This window comes from Agelaius phoeniceus, chromosome 7 (genome assembly GCF_051311805.1).
Source record: "Agelaius phoeniceus isolate bAgePho1 chromosome 7, bAgePho1.hap1, whole genome shotgun sequence".
In the NCBI taxonomy this organism is placed as follows: domain Eukaryota; kingdom Metazoa; phylum Chordata; class Aves; order Passeriformes; family Icteridae; genus Agelaius; species Agelaius phoeniceus.
Window position 1 is genome coordinate 12,310,077 of NC_135271.1, and position 25,893 is coordinate 12,335,969.

At 45.4% G+C, this 25,893-nt stretch overlaps 1 protein-coding gene across 2 annotated transcripts in view; it reads left to right on the plus strand.

The window, feature by feature from the left end:
* The first annotated feature begins 3,198 nt into the window (after window positions 1-3,198).
* Window positions 3,199-25,893, plus strand: part of TRAF3IP1 (TRAF3 interacting protein 1) — a 29,375-nt gene continuing 6,680 nt past the window's right edge. Inside the window, exons 1-13 of one of the 2 annotated variants that reach the window (XM_077180985.1) lie at window positions 3,199-3,431; window positions 3,964-4,032; window positions 5,396-5,557; window positions 6,378-6,521; window positions 6,663-7,115; window positions 7,734-7,811; window positions 12,143-12,218; window positions 15,468-15,566; window positions 17,276-17,357; window positions 18,078-18,161; window positions 18,460-18,571; window positions 19,084-19,120; window positions 19,651-19,727. In XM_077180985.1, coding sequence (XP_077037100.1) covers window positions 3,309-3,431; window positions 3,964-4,032; window positions 5,396-5,557; window positions 6,378-6,521; window positions 6,663-7,115; window positions 7,734-7,811; window positions 12,143-12,218; window positions 15,468-15,566; window positions 17,276-17,357; window positions 18,078-18,161; window positions 18,460-18,571; window positions 19,084-19,120; window positions 19,651-19,727 — 1,596 coding nt within the window. In that variant the 5' untranslated portion in view covers window positions 3,199-3,308. The remainder of the gene's footprint in view (window positions 3,432-3,963; window positions 4,033-5,395; window positions 5,558-6,377; window positions 6,522-6,662; window positions 7,116-7,733; window positions 7,812-12,142; window positions 12,219-15,467; window positions 15,567-17,275; window positions 17,358-18,077; window positions 18,162-18,459; window positions 18,572-19,083; window positions 19,121-19,650; window positions 19,728-25,893) is intronic. The other variant, XM_054653072.2, reaches the window with a different exon arrangement.

The window sequence follows — 25,893 nt, forward strand, 5'->3', positions numbered from 1 at the left end:
TCTCCTTTCCCCTTTGTCCTTTCCCCTTTGTCCTTTCCCCTTTGTCCTTTCCCCTTTGTCCTTTCCCCTTTGTCCTTTCCCCTTTGTCCTTTCCCCTTTGTCCTTTCCCCTTTGTCCTTTCCCCTTTGTCCTTTCCCCTTTGTCCTTTCCCCTTTGTCCTTTCCCCTTTGTCCTTTCCCCTTTGTCCTTTCCCCTTTGTCCTTTCCCCTTTGTCCTTTCCCCTTTGTCCTTTCCCCTTTGTCCTTTCCCCTTTGTCCTTTCCCCTTTGTCCTTTCCCCTTTGTCCTTTCCCCTTTGTCCTTTCCCCTTTGTCCTTTCCCCTTTGTCCTTTCCCCTTTGTCCTTTCCCCTTTGTCCTTTCCCCTTTGTCCTTTCCCCTTTGTCCTTTCCCCTTTGTCCTTTCCCCTTTGTCCTTTCCCCTTTGTCCTTTCCCCTTTGTCCTTTCCCCTTTGTCCTTTCCCCTTTGTCCTTTCCCCTTTGTCCTTTCCCCTTTGTCCTTTCCCCTTTGTCCTTTCCCCTTTGTCCTTTCCCCTTTGTCCTTTCCCCTTTGTCCTTTCCCCTTTGTCCTTTCCCCTTTGTCCTTTCCCCTTTGTCCTTTCCCCTTTGTCCTTTCCCCTTTGTCCTTTCCCCTTTGTCCTTTCCCCTTTGTCCTTTCCCCTTTGTCCTTTCCCCTTTGTCCTTTCCCCTGGCTCATCCCAGCTTGCTCAGACCTTTCCATGTTTCCAGGAACAGGGAAATCTCCCAGACTTGAGTTGAAAGATTCCTACACTTTTCTTGGCATCCTTCCTGAAAAGCATGGTGCAGAGTTCATGGCATTTCCAAGAGTTTTAGCGGGGTTAAATGGGATATTGGGAAGAAATCCTTCCCTGTGAGGGTGGTTGAAGGCCTGGCTCTGGGTTTTGGTTCTTCAGTTAAATGGAGCTGTGCTTCCTTGGGGTGCCTCTGCAGGAAAATGAGCTCATGAGGCCAAATTTAAACTCCCCCCCAAGATTCCTCCTCAGGCATCTCAGATGCTTCCTCAAGAGTCAATGGAAAAACCCAGACAAAGCACACAAACCCAAAAAAAAGCCATCCCTCTTCCCCAGAGCAGCTTCTTCCCAGTGTTCTTGCTTCCTCTGAGACTTGTTCCGATGCCCTGAGATGTGGAAGCTGTCAACACCTCCTGTTCTTCCCAGGATCACCAGGGCCTGGAGGCAGAGCCTGTCTGGGAACCTCAGACAGGGTTGGGGGGGAAGGTAAAATTCACTTCCCTCAAGCACCTGCTGGCAGGAGCCCAGGTGAAATGACCCACTTGGCATGGAAGTGTCTGCTTCCTTTTTGCTGGAAAAATTTCCTTGTCTCCACTAAGCCCAGTTTGATCTGCTTTGTAATGGCTCTTTTCATTCCCAAATCTAATTTTTCTTTTACAGAAGGGTGTGGGTTGGAATGGAGTGGGTGATCCAGTGCCACCCCCTGCCATGGGCAGGGACATCTTCCACTATCCCAGGCTGCTCCAAGCCCCATCCAGCCTGGCCTGGGACACTGCCAGGTATGCAGAGGCAGCTACAACTGCTCTAAAACTGTGCCAGCACCTCCCAGGGAACAATTCCTAATTCCCAATATCCCATCCATCCCTGCCCTCTGGCAGTGGGAGCCATTCCCTGTGTCCTGTCACTCCATGCCTTGTTCCCAGTCCCTCTCCAGCTCTCCTGGAGCCCCTTTAGGCCCTGCAAGGGCTCTGAGCTCTCCCTGGAGCCTTCTCCAGGTCAACACCCCCAGCCTGGCTCCAGCCCTGGAGCATCTCTCTGCTCTCTGGATTTGCTCCATACAAATACAGTCCCTGTTTTTCTTATGTTGGATCTCTCCCTAACACATTTTATTCACTGCCTGTTGAGCTGAGGGGCGGGGGGCATGGATATGGGGCTGTTTCCAGGGATTCTGGGGCTGTTTCTGAGTTTTTGGGGGCTATTTCCAGGTTTTTTGGGGCTGTTTCCAAAAGTTTACGGTCTGTTTCTGGAGCTTTTGGGGCTGTTTCCAGGGTTTCTGGCCTGTTACTGGGGATTTTGGGGCTGTTTGCAAGAGTTTGAGGCTGTTTCTGGGGCTTTGGGGGACTGTTTCCAGGAATTTTGGGGTTGTTTCTGTGCTTTTTGGGGCTGTTTCCAGGGGGTTTTGGGAATGTTTAGGAGGCATTTGGGGCTGTTTCCAGGGATTTTTGGCTGTTTCCAAGGGTTTGGTGACTGCTTACAGTGGTATTGGGGCTTTTTTTCAGGGGTTTGGGGCGTATTTCCAGGAGTTTTGGGGCAGTTTATGGGGGATTTGGGGGCTGTTTTCAGGGTTTTCGGGCTGTTTCCAGAGGGTTTTGGGGCTGTTTCTGTAGTTTTTGACTCTGTTTTCTGGGATTTTGATGCTGTTTCTGTGTTTTTTGGGCTCTTTTGGGGGGTTTTGGGGCTGTTTCCAGGGATTTGAGAGCTATTCCTGGGTTTGGGGGGCAGTTTCCATAGGTCTGGGGCTGTCTATAGTGTTTTTAGGGCTGTTTCCAGGTTTTTAGGGCAGTTCCCGGATTTTTGGGACTGTTCCCGGGTGCTTGGGGCAGTGTACAGTGTATTTAGGACAGTTCCTGGGGTTTTTAGGGCAGTTTCCAAGATTTTTGAGGCAGTTCCTGGGGTTTTTAGGGCAGTTTCCGAGGTTTTTGGGGCAGTTCCTGGGGTTTTATGGCAGTTTCTGAGGGTTTTGGGGCAATTTCTGAGGTTTTTGAGGCAGTTCCTGGGGTTTTTAGGGCTGTTTCTGAGGTCTTTGGGGCAGTTCCTTGGGTTTTTAGGGCTGTTTCCAAGGTTTTTGGGGCAGTTCCTGGGGTTTTTAGGGCAGTTTCCCAGGTTTTTGAGGCTGTTCCTGGGGGTTTTAGGGCTGTTTCTGAGGTTTTTGGGGCAGTTCCTGGGGCTTTTAGGGCAGTTTCCAAGGTTTTGGGGGCAGTTCCTGGGGTTTTTGAGGCAGTTCCTTGGGTTTTTGGGGCAGTTCCCGGGGTTTTTAGGGCAGTTTCCGAGGTTTTTGGGGCAGTTCCTGGGGGTTTTAGGGCAGTTTCCGAGGATTTTGAGGCAGTTCCTGGGGTTTTTTAGGGCAGTTTCCCAGGTTTTGGGGGCAGTTCCTGGGCTTTTCCTCCCCTGAGGGCGGCGCGGGGCGGGCCCGTTGCTATGGCCGCGCTGCCCCTTAGCAACGGGCCGTGCGCGCGCCGCGCGGGGCACGCCGGGAGCGCCGCGGGGCCGGGGGCGGGCGGGCCCCGCCGCAATCCCGGTTCGAGCCCCGGCCCGGCCCGGCCCGGCCCGGCCCGGCCGCGATGAACGAGGCGGTGTCGCGGCAAACGCGGGAGACCCTGGGGCAGGTGATCCGCAAGCCGCCGCTCACCGACGCGCTGCTGAGCAAGCCGCCCTTCCGCTACCTGCACGACCTGATCAGCGAGGTGGGGGCGTGTGGGGCTGAGGCACCCGCGGCACCGCGGGCCTCCCCCGGCGTGTGGGGCGTGCCCGGAGCGCTGCGTAAATCACGGGGGTTTGGGGTGGGAAGTCACGGGGTTTTGGGGTGAGTTTGGGGGATTTGGGATGGGAAAGGCACCTGAAGCGGTAGAAAAGGGTTGGGTGGGGTTTTGGGAAGGAATTGTTCCCTGTGAGGGTGGACAGACCCTGGCAAAGGGTGCCCGGAGAAGCTGTGGCTGCCCCTGGAAGTGTCCCAGGTTGGACACCGGGGCTTGGAGCAGCCTGGGATAGTGAAATATCAGAGAATGCCGGAATCGCTGAGGTTGGAAAAGCCCCCCCGGGATGTCTGAGTGCAGCCTGTGCCCGATGCCCACCGTGTCACTGAGTGCCACGTCCAGGCCTTCCCCGGGCACTCCAATGTCTGAGCACCCTTTCCATGAAGAACACATTCCCTGCTGCCCCACAAGGTTTATTGAGCTTTAAATGTTCTTGACTTACCCCTTTTCTTCTGTTTTTTAGGTGATCAGAGTGACAGGTTTTCTGAGAGGACTTTACACAGATTTTGAGTTGAAGTCAGATAATGTCAAGGTGGGCATGAGACTTCTTTCTTTATTTAGCTTTCAGGGTTTTTTGCAACTTGCCACAAGGTTCTTCTGGTCTTCTCTGTGTTCAGCACCAAGGAGCTGTTGTTGTTTTTGTGAAGAGGTTGTTAAAGTTCCCACCAGTGTGTTATATTGTACTTTCCATGGGGTAAACACCTATAGATTTGTGTGCAAATTTTTGGTTTTAAAGAGTTTTGTGGAATCTCAAGAGAATCCATGGCCCTAAACTTACTGCTCTCTATATTTGTGTGTATGTACAAACACATTTTTCTGGTATAGAAAAGGGCTGGGTGGGCTTTTGGGAAGGAATTGTATATAGATATATACATTAAATATCTGTGTTAAATATCCCAGGACTCATCTGTCTAGGATATGCATTCCACAGGAGTTTTATTGCAGTATAAAACTGGCTGATTACTGAAAGAGGAGGTTAATACTATTACTGAAAACTCCTTTTCTTAAGTCCAAGGGTGACTTTACTCTCTCTGTTTGCTGCTTTCCTGTGATTCTTGGCTGAGCTGATGCCAAGTTCCCCAACTCCAAGCCTGATTTGGGAGCTTTGGTTGTTGATTCCTGGCAAACAAAGCAGTTTTTGTGTGTTGCCACTTAGGCAGCTGATCCCATGGTGTTTGTTTAACATAGCAACTGAAGTGTGAGCTCTGACTTCTCATCCCTCCAGCCAGTTCTTGCACGTTTTGGTCACTGATTAATGCATGTGTTTGTTGCTGTGACTGCTCCTACTGCTGTCAGGATAACTACAATTAAGTAATTTATAACTGACTTGTTGGGTTTTTTTGATAGTGTCCTTGTTGGCCCAAAAAGCAGATTTCCCAGCAGCTCCTGAGCAGGTCTTTGCTGCATCTGTGTGCTGCTACCTCTCTGAGAATTTCTTTCACACATTTCTTTCATGAGTCCATGGGGTTTTCCAGAGCTCAGGCAGAGGAGATCAAAATCCTGGACTGTGGGGAAAAATGTCTCAAAACCTTGAGTTCCTCTTCCCAAAACTGGTCAGGAGGAAGAGTTGGCTGCCTCCTTACTGTGATCTCTCTTGGAGTTGTATAAGATCAGCAGAATAATTTTTATCTGAGTAATCAATATGAGAGAGCTGTAAGGAGGACTGAAATCATGAGGATTCCTTAACTGTAAGGACTTCTGTGAAATTTCACTTGGCTTTACTTTGTTTATTTGGTCCTTTATTTTTTACTTCTGATTTTATGTAATCACTGGAAGACATCATCTTTATTGAAGGGCAGTTGGTACAGGTTATTTGTCAAGTATAATTGTGAAGCTAAAACAATCATGATAATAACTGTGGAGATAAAAGTTTTTCTTAATTGCTCTTTTACCAGGATAAGGATTCCAAAATCAACTTCCTTCAGAAGGCCATCGATGCTGTTGTGATGGTGACAGGAGAGCCACTGTCAGTGAAACCAGCACGAGTTGTGGCTGGACACGAGCCTGAGAAAACCAATGAATTCCTGCAGGCCATTGGGAAGTGCTGCTTGAACAAGGTAGGACAGAATTACACACATTTCATGCAAACAGGGACAGGAAGAGAGGAACAGCCTCAGGCTGGGCCAGGGCAGGCTCAGGGTGGACAGCAGCAGGAATTTCCCCATGGAAAGGGTGCTCAGAGATTGAAAGGGCTGCCCAGGGAAGTTTGGAGTCCCCATTCCAGGAGGTGTCCAAGGAACATTTGGAAGTGGCACTCAGGTCTCTGGGCATCAGTCACAGCTTGGACTCTGTGACCTTGGAGGTCTTGTCCAACCCAAATGATTCTGTGCCTTAATTACTCCTCTGCTGGCATTAATTGCACAGCAGAAACATTTTGTCACCCCTCAGGAACAGCAGATAGAGAGTTCATGATCTTTAGCAAGATTTGAGCCAGTTTCCCACACAAATGCATTCTGAATATTAAGGGGTTTATTATTCACTGTTGTTCACTTTATTTGTCTGTCTTCTAGTAATATTTATTAGATTTGAAGCATAAAATAAAGCTCCAGAACCTTTAAAATTTTGGGATACAGATGCATTACTTATACAAGCAGTTGCTCACCTTTGGCTTTGCCTTCTTTCAGTCAAATCTCTCAGTTGTGGAATGAAAGTCATTTTTCCACTGTGCTTTTTTTGATTATGGAAATACAATAATGGAGAAATTTGATAACTGTTTAAAAACAACTGCAGGAGCTGTTCTTACACAGAATATTGCATTCTTTCACGGAATTATTATGTTTTTACACTGAATTGTTACATTCTTAAATTAATAATTAGTACATTAATTATTTAATGAAACAATTTACTCATTTCAGTGGTGTTTTTCTGTCCTTGTAGCTGTCAAGTGATGCTGCTGTGAAAAGGGTCTTGGCTGGGGAAAAAGCTGATGCTAAAGGGAAACCTCCACACTCTAAACCTCGACATAAAGAAAGCAGAGAGCCCAAAGCAGAAGAACAAAAAAGCCATAAGGATAAAGAGGTAGCAGTTGCATTTTTGGGGGATAGTGGGGTACCATGATTTATTTGTTTGGGGTATTTTTAACATTTTTGTGTTTGTAGAGTCACTGTGTGATTGAGTTGCCATGTGTTGGAATTTAATTTTTAGTATTTGCTTTCTTTTTAGAGCAGGAGAGACACTGAAATTAAAGACAGAAGCCCCAGCAGAGACAGAAAACCCAAAGGAGATTTGAAAGAGAGCAGAGAAAGAGAAAAGGAGAGGGATAAACAGAAGAATAATGAAGAGAGGCACAAAGAACCTGAAAGAGACACCTCAAAGGAAGGAGAAAAACAAGAGAGGGAAGGAGGCAAAAGCAGAATGACCAAGCAAGGAAGAGAAACGGAAAAAAACAAAGGAAAAGGAGACCCAGAGCGAGTAGAGGACCTCAGGCATGATAAAGGACAGGAAAGAGAGAAAAGACATGAAGGAGGAAGAGAAAAGGACAGGCTGAAAGGAAGAGACAAAGACAAGGCCAGGGACAGAGAAGGAGAGAAAGACAGAGAGAGAAGAAGAGATCGGGACAGAGAAAAAGATGGGGAACATCTCAGGGAACATGGGAAGGAGAAAGCAGAGAAAAAGGTAATTGAAGTGTTATTTTGGGGAAGAACTTTCCCCAGGCCTTCCATGTTTGTGTTCCTGCTCATCCAGCAGGAAGGGACCTTGTTCCAAACCCCTGCCATAGCAGGGAGACCTTCCACTATCCCAGAGTGCTCCAAGCCCCAGTGTCCAGCCTGGCCTTGGGCACTGCCAGGGATCCAGGGGCAGCCACAGCTGCTCTGGGCAGTGCCAAGGCCTACCCACCCTCCCAGGGAACAATTCCTAATTCCCAATATCTCATCCATCCCTGCCCTCTGGCAGTGGGAGCCATTCCCTGTGTCCTGTCACTCCAGGCCTTTATCCAAGTCCCTCTCCATCTTTCTTATTGGCTCCCTGCAGGTGCTGGAGGCCTTCTCAGAGTTGGGACTGAATGGTCTTTAAGGTCCCTTCCAACCCAAACCAGTTTAGGATCCTGGATATTCTAAGGATTATAGGCCCTAAACTGCCCTGAGAGCCACCTCTTCATTGCCTTTCTTTTTGTTACTCTTCTATTTCCTCTAAATATTTCCTATCCTGCCTTTCCATTCTCTTGGTAGAAATTCAGGACTGATGGGCACCAAAATGTTTCTCCTGAGTCTAAACCAGTTCCTTTCTTTCCAGCCCTCAGATTCTGAAGAATCCTTGCATAGAAAACCACAGAGGCCAACTAAAGACAGCAAGTGCCAGCCAGACACTGAGGTTAGTAGTGGAGGAGGTAGGAATAACCAAACTGTTGCATTTTGATTTGGGAATCTGCTCAAAAACAATGCAGGGTTGAAAGGTAGGTAAATGGCAAGTTTTAGGGCTGGGAAATACATGAAATAGAGGCTTCCCTGGGATTTTTGGTTGTTTATTTGTTAAAAATTTCTCTGATCTTGGACAAAAAAAAAAAGTCTACTCAGTTTATTTTATTTTGCAGATTTTATTTCTGTGTATTCATATTTTGGACACTTCTTAGGATCACAGGCTGGTTGGGGTGGGAAGAACCTTAGAGCTCATCTCTTCCAACTCCCTGCCATGAGTTTTCTTCATTCCTCAGAATCTTTCCTGGAAAGCTTTTAGGGTTTTTGTTTTTGAATTTTAGCAGAAGTTACTGTTTTGGAAAGACAAGGAGTCCAGTGTTGTTTGAGGGTCCATGGTTTTTGCAGCTGGAGGAGCAGCTCAGTGCCTCTGCACAGGAGCTGCTGCTTGTGTCACCACTTGGGCCTCCATCTGCTGCTTCCTGATGACCTGAGGCAATTTGGGGAATTATGGAGCCACGTGGCCAAATGTTAAAGGGGGAGACTTCAGTAAATGAACCTAAAGCAGCACAGGCTGAGGTAAAACCAGGCAGGATCCCAACTCTAGCAGGAGTCTCTGGGCCCACTGTCATTATTGTGTCTTCCCCCATGAGATGACAAATTTATGGCTCTTCCTTGACTCCATTCCAACCAAACTCTTTAAGTTATTGGCACTGGGAGGGAGAGCTTATAAAAGAGTTTTTTGGTTTTTTTTTTTTTAGCCTCCAGCAAATATTCATGGCCAAGTCAAACTTCCTGCAAATTGGGTCTCTAATGGAAATTCTGAGCCTCATCCCAAGCTCTCATCGTGCTCTTGGGCACCACAATAATGCAGTGGGGCAGTAAAGTTTCATTTCCCCTCCTAAGTGCTTTTGGGAGGGATTCCAAGGCTTTGGAATTATTACCTGAGATCCAGAGGACATTCCTGCCTCTGCCTGCCTGCTTGTTTTCTGAGATGCTGAAAACACAAACGTGAGAGCAGAGCATGGCAAATGTCATCATTTTAAACCTGGGGAAGGGAAAGGTGACAGAAAAACGTGCCCAGTGAATTTTGGGAGCTGAGATAACTGCACAAAGTGATTTAGAGGAAATTCCAGCAGGAAATCATTGGAAATTGCATCTCATGGACTGGGGTTGATCTTCTGGTCCTCCCAGGAGTTTCCCAGCCTTTATTTCCAGGGATTTACCCCAATTGTGGTTCCACCTGAGTCACGTGGCAGAGAAAATTAATGGATTCAAAAGAAGGCAAACAACTTTCTGTGCACATGAAGGATTATGAATCTTATTTTGTGGTCTCTGCTGCAGAATTAACAAATCTTCAGCATCTCTCTTTAGCTTTTTATATGTCTTTTTTCTATAGATAGTTACAGAATATATCTATTCATTATTATAGAAGTGAAACAGTTTGAGGCAGTACCCACCAGTCAGCCACTGTTTTTTCCCCTCAGGATTAATCTCTTTACCTTTTTACTACATTTACTTCAGAGAACAGATCCATTTAGATTTTTTTTTTTTTAGTATTCTACATGTACAGCTAAGCTGTCACTTAAAGTTTAGTCCCTGACTTTGCTGAATGAGATTTTCTCTATTATGCAAATCTCAGTTTTTCTTGCTGCTAATTATTGATGCCAGCTTTCAAATCTACTTAAGGCTGACTTATTTTTATAATTTAAATGTAATTTTTCTATTGCTAAAGAAACTCTTTGTGTTACCCAGTGTGCAGTAGTCATCACATGGATATCCATAATTTTCTGGAGCTAGAAGAAAGCAGGGATAAGTAGGAATTAAGAGACATTTGGCTACCACATGGCAATCAGAAGCTGCCTCAAGGCTGGCTCTTGCATCCTGCAGTTTGGGATCAGGGTTGAGTCGTGTTCTCTTCACTCTCAGTCCATCTCAGGGAAAAAATCAGATTTAAAATGGCCTTTTGGACCTTATAAATAATGAAGATCATTATTGTTTAGACTTGACAGGAGGTGGGGGAGGTCACAGAGCATCTGGTGCTGGAAGTGGCTGCAGAACAGGTAAATCATTTTCCCCTGAGGCCAAACACCTTGGAAAAGTCTCTTCCATGTTTCCCATGGCAGCTGGAGCTCTTGGCTAAAGCTTTCTGTAATATCCTGTCATTTCTGGCCACCTGCAGAATGGGTTTGCATTTGCCCTGAAAACCCTATTGCTCTGGAAGTGGTCACTGAAAGCAGCCTCTGAGTCCTGCCTAATGAACTTCTGTTCCTCTTGGAACTTCATTAGGTTATGTAATGAAACTGTGGAATTAAAAAAAGGACAGCAGAGAGAATCACTTCATGGAAATCTGCAGGACGTGGCTAAAACATTTCTGTTCTGGACCTGGGAATGTCCCTTTCTCTTTGGTGTCACTACACCAGAAATCCATCCTTTAAACTGCTTTAAAAACAGAGATTTTCTTCATCTCTTTGTGTTTGAACAGTTTTAATTTGCAGGATCTAATACCAATAGGGCATCATCTTGTGAGATTTTAGGTGAGGAAAAGAGAATTGATTGATATTTTCCTAACAAATCTTATCAGCACAGCACTCAAACTGGCCTCAGCAAGTGGAGAGCTTTCTTTGTATGTGGTTTTACTTACATAAAATGATACCTGCACATTTTCTATTGTAGAGATGGAAAGATAACTCCTGGCACTGTGGATTTAATTAGAAGAAAAGTACTGTGGAGGGGCTGATGGAATGAAATTGCTGTTCACAGACCTAATTCTTATTTATTATTAGAAAACTATCAGTAGAGCTGATGAATTAGAGGGGGGAATCACAGTGGCTTATTTTAGAATGAGCTCTGAAACACCAGCAAACATTTTCTTCTGTCTTGAAGTGAAATTCAGCCTCTTTAAAGGTTAATAATGAGGACAAAGCAGCAGCTTGGATGGTTTGCAGAAGGCTCTGGATCCTCTCCACGTGGAAACATAATTACTCAGGACTGGGAAGCGTGCATGCATCCATCAAGGATTCTGCTGTAATGTGTTTTTCCAGCATGGTGTGAGATGAAGTGCAAGATTTCCCTTTAATGGCTCTGGTGGCTGCTTTTCAAAGTCTTGAAGGGGAATAACCTCTTTTATCTCCCTTTGGAAAGCCCCCCAATCATAAATATTGTGGGCTTTCTGTTTTGGTGTGCTGCCATAGTGAGTAAACGTCAGCTTTCACCCTGCACCTGCTGCCAGGCTGCACATGTGGCTCCACAAAAATTCTGTTTGTAGCCACATAAATAAATGACCAAATCCCCTCTTGCAGCAGCCCCAGCACCTATTGGCAGCCCCCTCCCCACCTGTGCTAATAATGACCTCACCCAGAGAGCTGCTGGGGCTGCACTGTGCCAGATGTGCTCCTGATGGGATAAGAGCTTTCTTTTCCCTCCTTCCATAGTGTTGGTCTTGTGGATGTTATTATGGAGAATTAAAATTAAGATGAACCACTTCAAGATTGGAATTCTGTCTGGTTTTCCTTAGAACATGCCAGAATTTGTAAAGAGGAAAAACACTTCTGGTGGAAGGATTCCCTGCCCAGGCCAGGGGGTGGAAGAGGATGAGCTTTAAGGTCCCTTCTACTCAAACTATTCTTTGATGGCAAAAGAATGTCAGAATTTGTAATTCTCAGGTTATCAATGGAAGTTTTTTCCAACCTTAATGATGATCAGCAGCTCTGACAAAAAATCTTGGATGAAAACTGGAAAAAAAGCACATAAAGAAGGAGATCCTGGGAGGTGCTAAACTTATTTCAGGATTTGGGATATTAGGCAGGATTTTTATCCAGGGAAGTTGCCATTTAAGTAATAGACTGGGCAAACCTGGTAGCACAATTTTTGAAATCCTTGCTTCTCTTTTGGAATGAAGTCTAAAAGATTTTGCAGCAGGTCAAAGAGGAGCTGTGTATCTGATGCAGCTGAAACACAGAGGTGATTGTAGGAATCATCTTCCTTTTTATGACCTTTTTATTCCACAAGGTTGGATACTCTTAGTTCCCATTTGGAAGTTGTTCTTCCATCAAATAAGTTCATGTGAAAGAAAACAGCTGCAATTTATCCAGGAAAAAATATCCACAGGCTTTGAGGGAAATAAACTCAACATAAACGTGTGGATCAATTCTTGGGTCAATATTTGCTCTGTATAATACTTAGAAAATCAACACAAGGAAGTAAATTTCAGATATAATGATATAATATTTAGATCTACTGTTATATAAATTTCTGGTCTTTTATTGTTTTTTGGTTTTTTTTTTCCAGAATGAAGCTCCTGCAAGGATATCAAAGCAGCCTTCAGTAAAAGCATCAAGGCATCCCTCCAAGCCTGGAGGAGAAGGTAACCACAGGGAGGATATTGCTATTTCTATCAGATATGCTGCAGGGTTATTGAGTAGGAATAGCAGAAATACTGAAATATCCCTGTTTATTATTGCCAGGGTTTGGTTTGTTCTCCCAGCCTGCATTTGTGAATCCAAGAGGCAATTCTCCTGCCTGGATTTGGGATATAGGAACTGAGATTCAGTTCAGTTTTCTCTCATTTCCCTGTGCACAGTTGCAGACAGAAATTCAGCCTGTTTTTGGTAATTTCTGTGTAATTACTCTCTAAACGAGCTTTTGGACTTGTCTGCAACTATTTCTGACATGTAACATTTGTTAAATGTTTACAGCAGAGCAAAGTGAAGGTTGCAATGGTTTTAATTTGGTTTCATAGACAGTTGGTCCAGACTTTCCAAATCAATTATTTCTCTGTGGAGGTGCTTCCTTGCAATTATGATGCTGTGCTTCCTGTTTATTTCATTAAGTTATTGCTAAATGGTTCATTCTGTTGTCCCCCCACATTTTCCCCAAGTTGATTTTTCCCTTAAGGTGTACCTTCCCTTAAAGCTGTCCCTCAAGCTTTTCCCCTCCCTTTGTTTTAGTCCATTCCCTGCCTCTCAAGGTGATCCTGCCCCTCTTTCCCTGCCTCTCAAGGTGACTCTGCCCCTCCTTCCCTGCCTCTCAAGGTGATCCTGCCCCTCTCAAGGTGACTCTGCCCCACTTTCCCTGCCTGTCAAGGTGACCCTGCCCCTCTTTCCCTGCCTCTCAAGGTGACTCTGCCCTTCTTTCCCTGTCTCTCAAGGTGACCCTGCCCCTCTTTCCCTGCCTCTCAAGGTGACTCTGCCCTTCTTTCCCTGTCTGTCAAGGCGACCCTGCCCCTCTTTCCCTCCCTCTCAAGGTGATCCAGCCCCTCTTTCCCTGCCTCTCAAGGTGACTCTGCCCCTCTTTCCCTGCCTCTCAAGGTGATCCTGCCTCTCCTTCCCTGCCTGTCAAGGTGACTCTGCCCCTCTTTCCCTGCCTGTCAAGGTGATCCTGCCCCTCTTTCCCTGCCTCTCAAGGTGACTCTGCCCTTCTTTCCCTGTCTGTCAAGGTGATCCTGCCCCTCTTTCCCTGCCTCTCAAGGTGACTCTGCCCTGTTTCCCTGCCTCTCAAGGTGATCCTGCCCCTCTTTCCCTGCCTCTCAAGGTGACCCTGCCCCTCTTTCCCTGCCTCTCAAGGTGACCCTGCCCCTCTTTCCCTGCCTCTCAAGGTGACCCTGCCCCTCTTTCCCTGCCTCTCAAGGTGACTCTGCCCCTCTTTCCCTGCCTGTCAATGTGATCCTGCCCTCTTTCCCTGCCTGTCAAGGCAACCCTGCCCTTTTTCCTGAATGTTCCCTGCCACTCACCCCTGGGCCAACCCCTGATTGAAACACCCACTTGCAAATCCCCTAATCCACGATGCCCCATTGGCCCATGTGTCTTTTCCCTCTCCTGCCCCTATCCTGATTGGTCCCACAGTGTTGATGTAATCCCCTTGCTCCACCCTTGAAATCCCCCTATTGGTTGGTATTCTGTATCCACGGCCTGGTTTGTAGCTGTATTTAAACTCTTGCACTGAGGTGTTTGGGGCTTTTCTGCCTTACCCCTTTTACCTGGAGTAAACTTTCCCCATGGAACCTCAAGACAAAGAGCCTCCTCCTTTGCCTGCTCAAACAAAGCTTGCAGCTCTTCAGGTTCAGCTGTGGGCACACCCCAATCCCCCAATCCCCAGCTGTTCCCCACTCCTCTAGCGGCTGCTAGAGGGTTCAGAACTAGCCTAGGTTCTGGTGGGCTTCAACATTGTGTCACCAACTTTTGTAGTTCAGCCTCTAAATATTGTGTTTACACACTGACTGGAAAGTGGATTATCTTCAGAATAGCCCAAATAATTGCTCATCAGGAGGAAAGGAATCTTAGCTTAGCACTGCTATCCCTTTGTGTAGGAAGGCAAGAGGAAGAGCCTGGAGAACCTCCTGGATAAGGCATAAAAGTGGCTTGTACCCAGAGCTCAGACAGCAGCAGTGGAACTGCAATTTCTGTTTGTATTTCAGTGCCTTTCCCCCTCCTCTCATTTCAGTGATTGTGCCCCTGGTATTTGAATCCTAAAGAAGAATAAAATAATAAATCACTTTAATGTCTCTGTTCAGAAAATTCAGTGACACATGTGAATTGATGCCTGTTAATAACAGCCAGTTCTGGTTAAAAATTGGTGCTTGAAAATCTTCATGCACTTAATTTTCCAATCTCATTATTAATAATTTATATAAAGAGATCATGTGTTGCTGGATGTCTTCCCAAGCTCTCACTTTTTTTTTTTTTTTTTTTGGATTTCTGTTTTAGGTTTCCATGTGTCTGAGGTAAAATACTGGAGTTATATCAGTCCTGCTTTCAGGATAATGAATAGCCTTGTTTGGGCACCTTAAATACATTGCAAAACCCCCCCTGTATGTGTGTTAATTTAGGAGCCTCATTCAAGTTGGTGCTAGAAAATTGAAATTTTTATGTCACATCTCCTGTGCTGTGAAGTCTGAGTAATTTGGCAGCTGAGAAACCCCTGTCTGGATTCCATTAAAACTGCAGCCTTATTTTACTACTTAGTGATCCTTAGCTGATCCTATAACTTATTTCCCAAAATTTCAATATTTGTTTTATATGGCACTAAACTGTAAGGACCAGACACCCCATATTTATGGGATTGTCCCTTTAACACCAGAATCCAGTTTTCCTGATAAGTTTAATACAGGGAATGACTTTAGGGTGAGTATTTTAAAACACTCCTCTTTTCCTAATGCAGCATTCAAATTGTAGTTAATCAGAGCCAGGAATATTTTGGGGCATTACCCCTCTTTCTTTTCTGACACAGTGAGCTTGCCATAGGTGAATAATCCAGAGGGTTGGAAAACTTTCTGGAGCTGTGCTGATGCACGTTGCACACTGGTGATGATGATCAGAGCTTTCTATTTTATCTTCTATTAATTGGAAATAAATCAATGTACAACAGGAGGAAATGTGTCTTCTCCATGGGCAGATAAATTGTAGAGGTTTATACTGAATATTTCAGCTTTCAGGAGTTCAGTCAGCACTCATTAAAAAGTCTTTGTGCACCTTGAATGTGATTTATTGACACTGAAGAGGGTTTATTAAACTAGGGTAGCCCTTAAAGAAGTCCTAGCAGGTATTTAGCATGGCTTTTTATTTTGAATTTTTATTGGCTCTTGGGTTTCATTTGACTATAAACTGTTTTCTTACAGGAGCTGTGGACACAAGGAGTGTGGCAGATGGGATTTCAGAGGATGGTGCTGCTGAGCTGCAGGAGAAAAATGAACCAGGCCTCGCAGAAAAACAGAAAGGTAGGGAAAGTTAAAGGGTGGCTGCCATGGAAAGCCCAGCTGGAGTGTTTGGGTCAAATCCATGCAGCTAAATGATGTAAGGAGGGTGATTTACACTTAATCCAAGTGCTGCTGTGTGTTTTAATGACATCTGATTCATACTCTGCCTTGAAAAATGTCCATCCCCTGATAAAGCAATTACTTTTATTTTCCTTTTTCCTATTCTTCTGTTTTCCAAGAGGCAAATGCTGCACCTAAATCCCTTGGTGACTTGTTCTCTGTAAGAAGGGAATCTTTGCACGTTGCCTTTTTGTGAAACTATTTGGGAGTCTCAGCATTTGCATTTTACAGGATTCCAGAGGAAAATTCCATCCCTGCATTCTTTCTTACTCCTCCATTTCCCCCCTAAGCTGGATATTGCTCCCAAGACATGGATGTGGATCCAGCCACAACACACTCAGAGCCATGGAAGCAAAGTGCAGGAGGAGGAGCTGAAATTGCAGCAAAAAGCTGCATTTTTTTTCTCTCCAGCTGCAGATGCTTGAGCTGGTTGGGAAGATGGATCCCATGGATGTGGGAGGTGTTCCCAGCCCACCTTTGGCCTCCAGGGCCTTGTGGCTGTGGCAGCCTAATGAAATATGGATGGATGGCCAAGACATTTGTGTGACCTTCCCCAGCTGGAAGAACTTCCATGCAAATTCCCTTTCATCTCTTGGAGCTGTCTTGTCCTTTGGAATGCATCTGGGGTGGAAAAGAAATTTATGGTATAATTAGGATGGATGTAAGAGGAGTACCCCCAGGTTCATTATGGATTTGGATTGGATCCCCTGGTGGTTTAAGAACCAAATAGTCAGGATCAGAAGAATAATGAAGGTTGGAAAAGATCTCCAAAATCATCAAGTCCAACCTTTACCATTGAGCTCAACCTTTATTTTATTGACTGATCTTGTTTTTCAGTTTTATTCACCAAGGCACTGTAAACCCCTCATTTTTTAGGTTCAGGACCTTTAAGATCCAAATCCAAGCCACTCCATGAGCCCAGGATTATAAAACATTGTTTATTAGCTGAAGTAAACTGATTTTCCTGGATCTTTTAGAGCATTATTTCTGTCTGTTTCAGTTATATTTTGTTGCAGAGCAACAAGGCTCTGTATCCCAATTTTCCTGGCCCTGGGAGTAGTTCCCAGGTTCTGGATGTAATTCCTGTTGTATGCTTCATACCTAACTTGATCAGATTGCAGAATAAGTAGAACTTTTCTAAAAAAATCAGTCTGTTATTTACAGATTAATTTGCCAGAGACTCAGTAACATTCCAGTGACAAAAGAGTAGCATCAAACATAGTTGAAAACTTTTAACAGGAAAAATGTGCTTTTTAAGAAGTCAAACCCTTCTCTAATGCTTTTTGCCCTTTTTGTAATGTATTATAGAATTTTTAAAAATAATTGGGCTGAGTTTAGATGCTTTGAGTAGGCTTTACTCAAGGAGTAGCCACCACCACAACCAAGAATCCCAGTAGGGGAAGATAAGTGGTTAAGGGAAACAAAAGCATTGAGTGAGATGATGTCATTTTCACAGAGGGGGGAATTACACAATATTAAGATACTTACAAAAATGAAGAAATTTAAGTGTTTTTTTTTCAGTGCAGTGCTAAGATTCCAAATACTCTCATAAATAACTGAGGTTTTCCTGGCCCAGCTAAGCCCCACTTTTATGGTGTTTTGTTTAATAGAAAGAGAAGCGGAGAACACAGCTCCTGAGAAGCCTGAAAATGGTGAAGCACTTCCTGATGTCCCACCTCGGCCTGCCCCAAGGTGTGTTTCCATCCTTTCTTCCCTTCTCAACCCAGAAACTGCTCCATGGGGTAAAATCTTTAGTAAAATTTTGGAGTAAAATTTTTAGTACAATTTTTGAGGAGAACATTGCATTTCCTTAGTGCATTCCATAAGGATGGCGTTATGGATAAGGTGAACTTGCTTTTCAATTTGAATGTTTGAGGTTTTTTTTTGTTTTTGCTCAGCAAAGGCTTGTGTTGCTGTGTTGTTGTATTTGCAGGCACCCCCGTGGCAGGCAGGAATGATGAATCTGACTCCATGTTCTCAGAAGGCTGATTTATTACTTTATAATACTATATTATATTAAAGAATGCTATGCTATACTAAAGAATACAGAAAGGATACTGACTGAATGCTAAAAGATAATGAAAACTTGTGACTCTTTCCAGAGTCTTGACTCTTCCAGAGTCTCTGCTAAAAAGTTAATAATGAAAACTCCTGACTCTCTCCAGAGTCTCAACCCTGATTGACCAAAGAGCCAAAACAACTCCCAGCAGAATCCAATGGAACAATCTCCAAACACATTCCACATGAGCACAACACAGGAGAAGCAAATGAGAGAAGAATTGTTTTCCTTTTCTCTGAGGCTTCTCAGCTTCCCAGGAGAACAATCCTGGGTGAAGGGATTTTCCAGAGACTGTGAATGCCACACTGTGTCCCTTGTGAAGGTGATTTTTCCCGTTCCCACTGTTCTTGCAGACGGATTCCCCGTCCTGGCAGCGCGAGGCCGGCACCCCCACGAGTGAAACATCAGGAGAGCAGCGAGCTCTTAACCCCAGAAAGGTGAGGGATGAGGGACATGCAGAGGGGGAGGTGTTCCTTGGAGCACACCCTTTCCAGCTCCTCTGGCACCACCAGTTTGGGATGGTCACCTCATGGTGGAGTCCCCATCCCTGGAGTGTCCAAGGAAGGCTTGGATGTGGCACTCAGTGCTCTGGGTGGGAATTGCTCAAAGGTTGGACTTTTCCAGCCTCAGTGATTCTGGGATTCTGTGATATTTGATGGCTTTTAGCTCAGTTCAGTTTATTCTGATAGATCTCAGTACTTCCATTCATTCCCCTGCTCCCTGTGTCCCTGACAGGAGCGGCAGTGCTAAAACAGCCCCGAGTGTGCTCAGGGAGCAGCAGGTTTCTGATGAGGAGGACGAGCAGTTTGTGGTGGAGACAGCAGGGCCCCTGCCAGAGATGCCAAAGGTCTGTTCCTGTTGCAGCTGACTGAACCTTTTCCATATTTTGTTTGGAATGTCCAGCCTGGAGAGGAGAAGGATCCAGGGAGAGCTCAGAGCCCTTGGCAGGGCCTAAAGGGGCTCCAGGAGAGCTGGAGAGGGACTGGGGACAAGGGATGGAGGGACAGGACACAGGGAATGGCTCCCACTGCCAGAGGGCAGGCATGGATGGGATATTGGGAATTAGGAATTGTTCCCTGTGAGGGTGGGGAGGGGCTGGACTGGAATTCCCAGAGCAGCTGTGGCTGCCCCTGGATCCCTGCAAGTGCCCATGGCCAGGTTGGATGGGGTTGGAGCAGTCTGGGATTGTGGAAGGTGTCCCTGCCCATGGCAGGGGGTAGAATGGGATGAGCTTTAAGGTCTCTTCCCACCCAAACCATTCCATGATTCCCTGACTTGTTGAAATATCCTCCAGCTGAATATTTTTGAATAGTTCCATGTTAACTTTTTGCAACTAAAGCTCTCTTCCTGCATGTGTAGGAGCCAGAATTGGAGCTGGTTGAGGATCAAAAGCATGGTAGGTTTGCTTTTATGTATATTTGTACAGATCTAGAATCAAGCCCTGGGTTTAAAGCAAATGCTGAACACTTAAAGTGCTGAACAGAGCACTAAAATCCCTCCTGAGGGAAGGAGTTTGCAACGTTTGCAGGAAAACCAACTTATTTCCCCAGGCTTGTTTTCCTGTGCAGCTGGATTTGCAACTGTGTTAAGGACACGTTTTCTATGCATCCTCAATGTCAGCAGGATTTAAAATTCTGCATAAAGCTCATAAATTAGCATTTCTTCAAGTGTCAGGTACAGCTTGTCAGCTCTGAGATACGAGGTTGGATTTAAAGACAAGTTCTAGAAAAGCTTGGGAGAAAAAAGGTCAGATATCAAATACCTTGTGTGTCAGTGTTTAAAATACAAAATAAAATGCTGTTTATGTTGCTCTGAAAATTGTCTGCATTAAAAAAAAACAAACCAGTTGGGTTTTATTTTATTGTCTGAATGTTTGAAACTGTTAAATGTCCATCAATGCTTAGAAAAATCCTGGTTTTTCAACAGGTGGGCTGGTGAAAAGAATCCTAGAAACAAAGAAGGATTATGAGGCATCACAGAAATCATCACAGACTACAGACCGGGTGAGGTGGCAATAGCTTTCAAAGAACTGGGAGATGAGATGTTGCAATTGTGACCTTTTCCTTTGCTTTAAATGTGTTTTATTCCATCTCTGATCAAGCTTTTCTCTGTCATATCTTGTCTTGCTTATGTGTTTTTTTTCCACAGTTGAGAAGGGGAAGGTAGGTTTTGTTTTTGCTGAGTTTTGTAGGGGTTTTTGCTTGTTTTGATCACTTAGAACGTGTGTGGGAAGGATCTAGCAGTGATCACAACCAGGAGCAAAAGCTTGATCCCCCATATTTGAGTGTCTTCCTGTTGAAATGGAGAGCTCTGGCTTTGTGTGCCTTGCAGAGCTCCTGGTATGAGAGGCAGCAAAGGCAGAACATAGACATGGACTCTCTGATCCCATGGGAAGTTTCTAAATCCATTTTGGTGTGCTAGGGAGAGGTACTGAGGCACTGCAGTGATAAAAGTCTGGTAAAATGAGACAAGTGCGTGATGTTTTGGGGATGTGAATGCATTCCATGAGCTCTTACATCTTCCAATCACATTTATTTTAATCCCAATTCACTATTTTAGGGTTTTCCTACATGTATGCTTTTCAGGAATGCTCTGTGGTGTTGGAGCTGTTCACAGAGCTCTGGGAAATCAGTGGTGACTCCTGAGGACTCTGGGAGCAGACTCCTGTCTGCCCCTTCTGGCTTTCCTTTCTTTTCCAGCATTTTGAGGAAGTTGGGATGGCAGATCTGACTCTTGGGGGAGTATCCTCCTTTCTGGAGTTTGGGATTGGTTGAGATCCAGCCCTGAAAGAAAATTCCTTTCATGTATTGCAAGGGCTGTGGTTGATGAGCCCAGGTAGGGTTAGGTGGGATATTGGGAATTAGGAATTGTTGCCTGTGAGGGTGGACAGGCCCTGGCTCCCTGGCAGTGCCCAAGGCCAGGCTGGACACTGGGGCTTGGAACCTCCTGGGACAGTGGAAGGTGTCCTTGACCATGGCAGGGGGTGGAACTGGATGGACTTTAAGGTCCCTTCCAGCCCAAATTCCTCATGGATAATTCTAGAACTGAAGAAACCGAATCCTTCTAAAAAGAGGAAAATACCTTTAGATGTTTTAACACTTTTAGATGTTTTCTGAAGACTGCCCACAGTCTGTTAGGAGTGGTTTTAGCTTTACCCAACCTGCTGAATTGCATCCATTTGTTAGAAATGTGCTTCTTGTGGTGGTCTCTGAAACACCTCTGCCTGCTTGGCATGAGATACCCAATGGGAAGATTTGTCTGCTTGGTGAAATTCTGCCTTTAGAGAATTGTTTGGAGACAAAGAAGGGTTCCAGGCTGATTCTGGAGTTTCTGCAGCAGCTCCAAAGCTCTTTCCTGAGCTGGCACTTGAGCCCAAGCCCTGCAGCTGTCCCTGTTCCCAGGTTTATAACTAGATGGTGCTGTTGGATCATCAGTTCCCAGCTCAGTTTGGGAAGAGCTTTAGGAATTCATTAATGCTGTCTCTCAGCACTCCCTCACCCTGGGCTGCCCTCTTTGGTGGTGTGTCCTGTCCAGCACTGGGCATGGAACTGGATAATGGGGGAGGATTTACACAATCACATGGATTTGAAGCTCAGGAAGCTTCCTCTGGTGTCTGTGCTGCATTTTCTGGTTGGGTTTTTTTTCTTACTGAGAGTAACAAACTAAAAGAGTCCCTTTTTAACCCCTTAAATATTTTTAAATAGCCAATTGTGACCCACCACAATCACCATTGAGTCCCATTGCTGGTTTTCAGCCCCTGAAACATTCATTCAGCACTTGTTTGGCTTTTGTTGCGCTTTTTGAAGCCCTGCTCTGTGTTAGCAGTGCCGAGAATAGAGAACTAATTCTGGAAAAAAACCTGCTGACTTCCTAGTCCATCATCACATGGAAACCTGCCCCAGCTCCTGGAATGCCATGGGATCTCCTGGCCAAGCAGCTGCTTGCTGCTGCAGGAGGTTCCTCTGTGCTCCTGCTCTGCAGAGTGTGGTGTAGAAGTGGTTGGGATCCAGACAGGAGTGGGGTTTTCCTGGAACTGGGATCCAGACAGAATTCTAGTTCTGAAATTGTGATCCAGAGGGAAGTGTGGTTCTCCTGAAATTGTGATCTAGACAGGAGTGTGGTTCTCCTGAAATTGTGATCTAGACAGGAGTGTGGTTCTCCTGAAATTGGGATCTAGACAGGAGTGCGGTTCTCCTGAAATTGTGATCCACAGATAAGTGTGGTTCTCCTAATACTGTGATCCAGACAGGAGTGTGGTTCTTGATCCAGAGAGGAGTCTAGTTCTGAAATTGTGATCCAAAGAGAAGTGTGGTTTTCCTAAAATTGTGATCCAGAGGGAAGTGTGATTTTCCTGAAATCCTGATCCAGAAAGGAGGGTCATTTTCCTGAAACTATGATCCGGAGAAGAGTCTAATTCTGAAATTGTGATCCAGAGAGGGGTGGGGTTCTCCTGAAACTGTGATCCAGACAGGAGTCTAGTTCTCCTGAAACTGGGATCCAGACAGGAGTGCGGTTTTCCTAAAATTGTGATCCAGAAAGGAGTCTAGTTCTGAAATTGGGATCCAGACAGGAGTGTGGTATTTCCTAAAATTATGATCCAGACAGGAGTGTGGTTTTTCCTAAAATTGTGATCCAGACAGGGGTGTGGTTCTCCTGAAATTGGGATCCAGACAGGAGTGTGGTTTTCCTAAAATTGTGATCTAGACAGGAGTCTAGTTCTCCTGAAATTGGGATCCACAGAGAAGTGTGGTTCTCCTAATACTGTGATCCAGACAGGAGTGTGGTTCTTGATCCAGAGAGGAGTCTAGTTCTGAAATTGTGATCCAAAGAGAAGTGTGGTTTTCCTAAAATTGTGATCCAGAGAGGAATCTAGTTCTGAAATTGTGATCCAGAGGGAAGTGTGATTTTCCTGAAATCCTGATCCAGAAAGGAGGGTCATTTTCCTGAAACTATGATCCAGAGAAGAGTCTAATTCTGAAATTGTGATCCAGAGAGGGGTGGGGTTCTCCTGAAACTGTGATCCACAGATAAGTGTGGTTTTCTTGAAATTGTGATCCAGACAGGAGTCTAGTTTTCCTGAAATTGGGATCCAGATGGAAGTGTGGTTTTCCTAAAATTGTGATCCAGAGAGGAGTCTAGTTATGAAACTGTGATCCAGAGAGGGGTGTGGTTCTCCTGAAATTGTGATCCAGACTGGAGTGTGGTTTTCCTAAAATTGTGATCCAGACAGGAGTGTGGTTTTTCCTAAAATTGTGATCCAGACAGGAGTGTGGTTTTCCTGAAATTGTGATCCACAGAGAAGTGTGGTTTTCCTGACAGCAGAGTTGAATGGAAAAGATGATTAAAAATGCTTGGAGTGTGTGACAGGCACTTGACAGTTCAGAAAACAAGAGCTGGAGACACAGTTGAATCCTGGGGAATTATTTTAGAGAATGGAGTTGCTGTGACAGTAAAAGTAAGAAAAAACCCCACATTTCCATGTGGCTTTGCCTCTGGGAATGCTTCTCTGACTATTTATTTTGTTTTCCATCAAACTCTCCAGAAGTATCTTCTGCATCAGGATTCAACTGTATTCCAAACTGTGCTGTGCATCACAGAGTAAAATCATGGTACTGCTGTATTTTTGGAGTAAGGTATCCAAAAATCCAGGGAATACTTGAAAGAAAACTTGCTTTGGGAAATTCCATCTTCCCTCTATCTGTCACTAGAATGCTCATCCTCCCTCATTTTATTAAACTATTCAATACATCCAAAAGAAATGAAATATTTTCCCACTTCTATTCATTAGTCTTTAAAGCCTTGGTCTTCTGCCAGTTGGGAAAGTGAAGAGGGGAAAAAATAGCAGGCTGAGTGCTGGAACTTTTGGTTAATACATTATTAACTGCAGTATTCAGCAAAAAAATGATCAATGGATCCACCTGATTTATTGGGGATTAATCAACCAGAAATGAGGTGAAGTTGGTGGATTAATGCTTAATCCAAATGTAATGCTGGTGCCCTTTCAGGGATGTTTCACACCTTCCAGCTGCTGATGCCTGGGGAACATTTATTTATGTTAAAAACATTCCTCCAGAACCCTTTCTGTGCTGTGTTTCCCAAACATGCATTTGCTTTTTAAGGAGTTTTAATAAAGGAGAACAGGGGAGAAGGAAAGAAAACTGGGACTTTCATCATCTAGGTTTTGCATGTGCAGAGACTTAAAATAATATACACAATTTTGAGGTCAAACAAAGGGGTCATTCTGAAAATACACAAGATTTTTGCTGCCTTGATTAGCTGTGTTCAGCCTAACAAATTCCTAAAAAAACTTCCTAAATGTATTTGTTTAGAGTCTAAGCCTCTAATGTCAACCAGAGAAAGAACCAGATGTTCCATTTTGTATTCCACTTCATTTATTTGATGTGTGGAAAAACGTAGGCAGGTTATTAAATAGCTGAAGCAAGTGGGATAACAGAATTCCCATCTTTGCACTACCAAAAAAAGGGGCTTCAGAAAAGCAGCAGCTTGGAGGCTTCAGGGAGGAACAAGTGGTATTGAATAGCTCAGCACCTGGGCAATATTAACTTGAATTAGCAGTGTGGCACATGATGCACTTCAGAGCTGAGGACAGATCTAATCAGTACTGATTCTGTTTGTTTGAAGAGCTGCAGGTCACTGATTTTTACAGGAATCCATCAGCTGCACATCTGGGTGTGCCTGCCCTCCAGGCCCTGCAGTGAATGTGCTGTGTTCAGCAGCAGCAGTCAGAAATGCCAGCAGTTAGGATTTTGGGAGAGGCTCATCCTTCCCACCACAGCCTCCTGCCAGCTTGGTGTGTCCTCAGGAATGCTGACAGGGAAATGGAAGAGGAGGAGTTACCCATGGAAGGGTTTTCACCTCTGTCACATCTCTGTGGATGCTGATGTGATGCTAATTCCGTGGGAAATCTCTGCTGCAAGCACACAGTTCCTCCAAAACAGGATTTTTAACCCAGCAGCTGAGCAGCACAGGGGCTCAGATGGAGGGAGTGTGTGCTCCAGGGTCCTCACACTGCTCCCAGCTCTAGGGAACAAAAATGTGGCCCCAAAAATGTGGCCCCCAAGCAGTCCTGCTGCAAGCTGTGAACACAGAAACAGGGCTCTGGCCACTCTTGGGATAATCCTGGCGTCAGGGCTCCTTTGTGCCCCAGACCATGGAATTCCTGTCCTGTGGGTGCACTATAAATCCAGGTGAGACAGCAGATGGATGTGTGGGCACAAAGGATGTGTAAAAGTGGTGAGGCAGCTGTGGTTGCCCCCAGGAGAGGTGCAGTGTGTAAAGGACACAGCACAGGGCCTGTCATGTCTTTCAAGGTGCTGGGGCACAGCCTGGGGGGAGGGAAGCTGTTTAATACAAGGAGCAGGTTTATCCCAAGTCCTTTTTCACCAGCAAAGGGTGCTCTTTCAGCAGGAAGAGGTTCTGGATACAGAGAGTGTGAGGAGAGAGGGAGGGCTGGGCAGAAGTGGCACCAGTCTGGCATCATGGGTGAATTAATGTGCTCTGCTGTCACTGATTTCAGCTGGAATCCTCTCCTGGCTTTTCTCTGGCTCAGGATTCACAGGGCTGGAGCCAGGCTGGGAGAGCTGGGCGTGCTCACCTGGAGAGGAGAAGGCTCCAGGGAGAGCTCAGAGCCTTTGGCAGGGCCTAAAGGGGCTCCAGGAGAGCTGGAGAGGGACTGGGGACAAGGGATGGAGGGACAGGACACAGGGAATGGCTCCCACTGCCAGAGGGCAGGCATGGATGGGATATTGGGAATTAGGAATTGTTCCCTGGCAGGGTGGGCAGGCCCTGGCACTGCCCAGAGCAGCTGTGGCTGCCCCTGGATCCCTGGCAGTGCCCAAGGCCAGGCTGGATGGGGCTTGGAGCAGCCTGGGATAGTGGAAGGTGTCCCTGCCCATGGCAGGGGTGGAATGGGATGGGCTCTGAGATCCCTTCCAAGCCAGACCATTCCATGGTTCTATAATTTTGCTTTGTGTGCTGAATACTGCCCCAAATACAGGAGATTTTGGGAGTGACTTCTCCCCAGGCAGGCAGGGTGGGTGTGTGGGCTGGAGTGGGTGTTCATGGACAGGTGAAAAGTCCAGCTCTTTTTGGAAGGATCAAGTATGAACTTCAGTTAATGTGGAAAACCACCACCCTCCAACAACAATA